General features: G+C 46.0%; 1 protein-coding gene across 2 annotated transcripts in view; it reads left to right on the plus strand.

Annotated features, from left to right (window-relative positions):
- Positions 1–661: 661 nt before the first annotated feature.
- Positions 662–6,373, plus strand: part of LOC115546749 (podocalyxin) — a gene marked incomplete at its 3' end in the record, with an annotated part of 13,920 nt that continues 8,208 nt past the window's right edge. The window contains 2 exon segments of one of the 2 annotated variants that reach the window (XM_030360481.1): positions 662–816; positions 1,816–2,453. In XM_030360481.1, the coding sequence (XP_030216341.1) occupies positions 2,267–2,453 (187 nt within the window). 2 annotated transcript variants of the gene reach the window in all.

Raw genomic sequence — 6,373 nt, forward strand, 5'->3', positions numbered from 1 at the left:
ACGGAAATACTACCAATTAAAAGCAAGAATATATCACTAATCAATTTGGCATCTTAAGTCAAGGAAGCTTTTATCTTAAAGTTAAAATATTTAGGAATTAAAGGTATTCGTTTTCAAGAATGACTATCTTACTATTATCTTTTTTTGTAAATTATAATTTAAGAAAAAACATATTACCGTTAAGATATTTTGGTGATTATAAAGAAACACAGTTGCAAAGTCTTTTGTCCTAAAGGTACTTTTGTGGATTTGGCCCCAAGAACATTAAGTGAATATAAGAATTGTACTCTAATAATAGTTATTATTACATTACATGAATATCTATTTATGTATTTTTTTTTATCTTTCTGTAACGAAAGAGTCTCTTTCTTTGAGATTTTCTGGAAATCAGGAAGTCCTTTCTGCCCACTTACTAATCCCACAGTGTGCTTTGTTTGTCTGAGACAAACAGAAGAAGGAGAGAATGAAGAAAAAAAGAGGGAATTGAGAGAAACCCACAGAGAAGGGGAGAGAAAGAGAGAGAGCAGGAGAAGAGGGAAGGGAGCAAGACACAGAAGGAGAGAGAGAAGAAAGAAAAAGGAAGAGAGAGGTATACACTCAAGAAGGAGAGAGAGAGGGAGAGTTCATGGAATGCTGTGATGTCATCAGCCTAGTCATCCCACACACATACACACACACACACACACAGACACACACACACTCACACACACACGCACAAAGACAAGGAGGAACCACAAGCTCTCTCTCCCTCTCTCCCTTGCTCTTCCCAGCTCAGTCTGCTCACTCGGCTGTGGAAACCGCTGTCTACATCCCACTGTGAGTACTTCCTACTTTAAAAATAAACCTTTCCTTCTCTGCCACGTTTTCCCTCGCTAACCGCCTCCACTCCCTTCTCCCCTTCACATTGTCATCTAAAATGTTCAGTTTAAAGCCCTGCGCGTGTTCCTCTTCGATAGCTGTTTATTCTCTCTCCGTTTCCCTCCAAGTGGCTGTCTGTAGCCATTGTTGCTCTGGCAGCCAGAGAGACCCCCCCCCCCCCCCCTCTCTCTCTCTCTCTCTCCCTCTCTCTCTCTCTCTCTCTCTCTCTCTCTCTCTCTCTCTCTCTCTCTCTCTCCTCTCTCTCTCTCTCTCTCTCTCTCCCTCTCTCTCTTTTGTGAGAGCACCGAAACTCTCTTTAACACATCCATGCTTTCGGGGTGCCGCGTCGTTTGGCTACGCTTGCCGCATAACAATGTCAAGGAAAAGAAGAATGGACATGTGAGAGAGAGGGAGACGGGGGGGGGGGGGGGCTGGTGGCTGTGGAAGGAACAGGGGGACGGGGAGGAGAGCGTGTGTTGAGGGGAGGAGGGCTGAGATGACAGAATCAGTCCATTCCCTCGGAATCTCCTCCCATTCGGAGCAAGGCTCTCTCTACACACACGCTCTGTCTCTCTCTCTCTCTTACGCTCTCTCTCTCTCTCTCTCTCTCTCTCTCTCTCTCTCTCTCTCTCTCTCTCTCTCTCTCTCTCTCTCTCTCTCTCTCTCCCTACACTTATTTCTTTACGTCTGTCTAAACTCCTACTCTCTCTGCTCTTTCCCTCTCTCTCTTCAGTCTCTATCTCTCCGTATCGCTCTTTATCTCCAGTGTTGAACTTGCTCTCTTCCTGAGGGAACAAAGAAGGTAGGATTTCTAAACAAAAACGTTTTGAGAAGAACAGCGATGTGTATGGGGAAGAAAAGCTGTGTGAAGTCTTTTATGTGTGAAGGAACGATGTCTTGAACATTGTAATTACTATCTTGGACTCAGCTTGCCTCTGTTTTTGTGTTTTCTCGCAGGGTGTATGCAATGGCTTCCAAACTCGAAGGAAAGTGAACATTTTGTAGTGGAAGAAGCAGATGTACGCGGACCGAATATAGGAAATAAGACTTTGAGTGTGATTGTGCGTTTGTGTGTGTGTGTGTGTGTGTGTGTGTGTGCGTATGTGTGTGTGCCACTATGTGTATCTGTTTGAGTGCATGTGTCACACGCGATTCACCAGGAAGACAGCCCGTCTTGTAGGATATCCGGGTCTGTGTTCAACCCGAGGAAGAACTGTGAGTCCACCCGGACCGTCCGCCCGACCCACGCCATCACCCAAGCCCCCCCCCCACCCCCCCACCCCCCCACGAGGAGCCCCTCATCCCCTCTCTTCCGGGACCACCAATCCCCCCTCCCCCCTCACACACACACACACACACACTCTCTATTTGGTCCCGGTAGCCCGGGGAACGGCGGCCTGACGCTACCATGCTGCAGCAGATCCTGAAGGACATGTACATCGACCCCGACGTGCTGGACGCGTTGGGCGAGGACCAGAAGAAGACCTTGTTCCTGAAGATGAGGCAGGAGCAGGTGAGGCGCTGGAAGGAGCGGGAGGAGAAGGCGGAGAGAGACGGAGGACCCGGTGAACCCCTGAGGATCAGACCAAAGAGAGGTAAGCCCCCTTTATTCCCCCGACCCATCCCACCCCTCCCACCTCACCCCCCCAAAAACTGTTCAGTACACTTTTGGTTTGTGGCTTCTTTGTAACCATGGTAACCTGAGGAGTTTCCATCACAGTGCTGTGATCCACCGGGCGTCTTCAGAGGGGAAGCGTCGTCCCACAGAATCTCTCTAGATGTTGGCACGATGTCTGATGTGGTTGATAAATGTCTGGGAGCGTTTCGGTAAAGGGCTGTAACTCTACTGTGAGGCATGTGTGTGTGTTCTCTGTGGGTTTAGTGTGTAGTTCTGTGTGTGTGTGTGTGTGTGTGTGTGTGTGTGTGTGTGTGTGTGTGTGTGTGTGTGTGTGTGTGTGTGTGTGTGTGTGTGTGTGTGTGTGTGTGTGCATGCCAGTGTGAGATTGTGATGGTATGTGTGTGTCCGTCTGTCCGTGTGTGTGTGTTTGTGTGTCCATGTGTGTGTGTTCTGTGCTCTCAGATGTCCACTGTGTAGTGTGTGTATGTCAGTGTGTGTTTACTGTCACCTCAACAGCTGGGGAGGGGGAAACAGAACTCTGCTAGCCTGGTTTCAGTGTTTACATGAGCGCTGAGCTGGCCCTGTTAAGTGGAAATGGGTCCTGTAATGTAAGCACCGGGGGTTTGAAGTGCGGACACTTGCTTGTTAAAAAAATCTTTATTGAAAACAATTAAATCATTTGCTCACGATAGTATGGACTGAGGAGCTGATCATTGAATTTTTTACTTACTTTTAGTTTGTTTGTGTGTGTTTATGTTTCTGTGTGTTTACGTTTGTGTGTGTGTGTGTGTGTGTGTGTTGTGCCTGCAGGGCTGTTGTTTAGCTTTAACCCTGAAGCTTAGAGGAGCAGTGATACAGCAGGGCACAATGGCAGCCTCCGAGAGGGGGCCAAAACAACAGATAGCAGATCAACTAGTGCGGGTCATGACAGAGACAAACTGTCCCAGGAGATAGCCAATGAAAGGAGAGCACCGTGTGCATCGTGGTGCACATACCTGTCAGATTAGGGGTGAGAGAATGAACCTGCTTATGTCTTGCCGGAATACGCAAGAAAAAAACCACCAAACGCAATTGCGGTAGCTGCCTCTCTCTGTCTCTCTATCTCTTTTCGTCTATCTCTGTCTCTCTCTCTCTGTCTCTCAAGAAACTGGTTTGAAGAATCCTGGGCAATCTGGTCGGTCTACATTCTCTTGGTGCTGGGGTTAGGGTTGGTGTCAGTGTCCTTTTATGGGTGCACACTGGAACACATGCTTCCATCTGTAAGAATGTTTGCCGTGTTTATATTCTGTTGGTTGTAGCTATATGTTACAGAGGAACAACAGCAGTTCCTCACAGTTGTAGGTTATTATTATTCTTAACAAGTTTTACTCTTTTGCGGGTCACTGGAATGGCATGGGATACTGACTGCGTGGATAGCTTGTTTACGTAAGAAGACTGTATTCTATACTATTAACAAGGCAGTTACAGTGTCATGAACTGGTGTTCAGAGAGAGAGAGAGCGGGAGAGAGAGAGAGAGAGAGAGAGAGAGAGAGAGAGAGAGAGAGAGAGAGAGAGAGAGAGAGAGAGAGAGAGAGAGAGAGAGAGAGAGAGAGAGAGAGAGAGAGAGCGTATTCTTTGTGTGTGTTGTAATGACTTAGACAGCTGCCCTGGGTCCCTTGCTATATCATGCATACTCATACACACCACGCACACGCACACACACACACACACACACACACACACACACACACACACACACACACACACACACACACTTACACACCCGAAGGCTAAGATCAGATGGTCTGTGGGTTCGTTGTGACGGCAACGGCCGTGTTAAGAGGAAGTGGAGGAGTCTACAGCTTCCATGTCAAACAGGAAGTCAGTCAAGGCCTATTTCTTGAAACAATTAACTGGGGGTTAGACAGGAAGTCACACAGGAAACTAACGTGTTTGTCAAACAAAGAGAGAGTTTGATTAACTCTGGATAGCTTAGTTTGCAAGTTCCACTTGCTGGATTTTGAAATTATTAAAGTAAACCCCAACATTTTTTTTATTAAAGATATAAAGATGGTCCATTTGAGTCTCATTTTTTTGTTACTGTTTCCTAAAATGTCATATTAAAAAATCTGGGAAATTATTTTGTTAATGCAAGAGGTCTACTACTTCCTGCTCAAAATGGTTTTCCAGACTGTTCGTTTGGCTCTGCAGCCCAGCTGAAGGGTGTGTGACTATTTTCTCAATGAATCGTTTAGGTCTTGCTATTTTACTGTATTACACAATCAATCAATCATACACATCCCCTCCCTCCCTTTTGTCCCACAGCAGAGATACAAAGGAAAAAGTGATGGCATTTTGAGATCATCAAAACAAAATAGTAAATGGGCAAAAGTTCAGCATGCAGAAACAAAACAAACACAGTCGCACGGAGACTGTATGGCACCTTCAGATCCAATTTCATTTCGGCTACATAAGGAATACAAACCTATGCTAACCCCAAAGTTATGACCGAATAACAATAGGGTTCAATAGGATACTTAATAATACTAATAAGGATACTAATAATTACATGATGTGTGTTCAGTTTTGTGTCTGTGCGTGCAGATCTTTGTCGACCAAACCCTTTCAGGATAGACAACTTGAGGGCTGGTCCGGTAAACATGGCATATATAATCTCTTTGTGTGAAAGGGTTACTGGAAGTGACATCACTTCCTGTTTGAAGCAAGTCATATGACTGATTTCATCTCGGTAGTACAGAACCTAAGAGGGCTGTCAACACAGCAAACGTAACTATCTTCAGCCTAATCCCTAAACATAACCCCCTTAAACCTAAACGATAGCATCCTCAACCTCATACTTTGACTCAACCAGGATACCAGGGAAACCAGGGAAGTCACTTAAACACCCTGGTTCACTCATTAGTGTTCACTCTTTAGCAGTCAACAAGCAATAAATGGATCTTCTTTATGGAAAATAAAAGGATACACCCAACCTCTACCTACCTGCTCATGCATGACGTGTATCCAAATCAAATAACTCAGAGTTATTTTTTGACCAAAGCATCTGCTAAACAACATAATACCAAACCCAATCATTTCTGAAACATTGTTTGAAAAACCAACAGATAAGTGTGTAAAGTTCTGCCCGGGGTTCCTAAAATCAGGTGGTTGGCCGTCGGTTTTATTCCATTTGCTCTGACTAATCTGTACCGGCCAAAGCTGCTGGAATGTTATTGACAAGCAGGTTAGCAAAACTTGTTGGTTGTGGCAACACGCGTCTCTGTTTATGAGCCTATGAAATGCCTACCGCACAATGCAAAGGCCTGATTTGAATGGAGTTCCATGTGCTGCCTTCACAGAGAGCGGTGACGACTCCACATGCCACGATTGAGTGGTGTTGGGGTCATCTGAAGTGGCTGTCCATAGTAGCGGGTCAGGGAGAGAGCAATCGAGAGAGGGACTATCTGGATGTGTAAGAGGGGGAGTGATTGACAAGGGCTGTGTACTGGAGGGGGGGAGGGGGGGAGGAGAGAGAGAGAGAGAGAGACGGAGAGAGGGAGAGAGAGGAGAGAGAGAGAGAGAGAGAGAGAGAGAGAGAGAGAGAGAGAGAGAGAGAGAGAGAGAGAGAGAGAGAGAGAGAGAGAGAGAGAGAGAGAGAGAGAGAGAGAGAGAGAGAGAGAGAGAGAGAGAGAGAGAGAGAGAGAGAGAGTGTGTGTGGGTTCTCGCATGTTCAGACAAGAACATTGACAGTAAGAGCTGCCAAGGCAACCGCTCAACATCCACCTCCACTCTCTGGTTTACATTCTGAATCACAGCTTCACTGAATAATGTTTATAGTCATGTTTCCCAGGATTCTGCTGTATGCGAACTGCAAATGTGACATCCTGTTGGTGTAATAAGATCTTGCAGTGCGAGAT

Source organism: Gadus morhua, chromosome 7 (genome assembly GCF_902167405.1).
Source record: "Gadus morhua chromosome 7, gadMor3.0, whole genome shotgun sequence".
NCBI classification, from domain to species: domain Eukaryota; kingdom Metazoa; phylum Chordata; class Actinopteri; order Gadiformes; family Gadidae; genus Gadus; species Gadus morhua.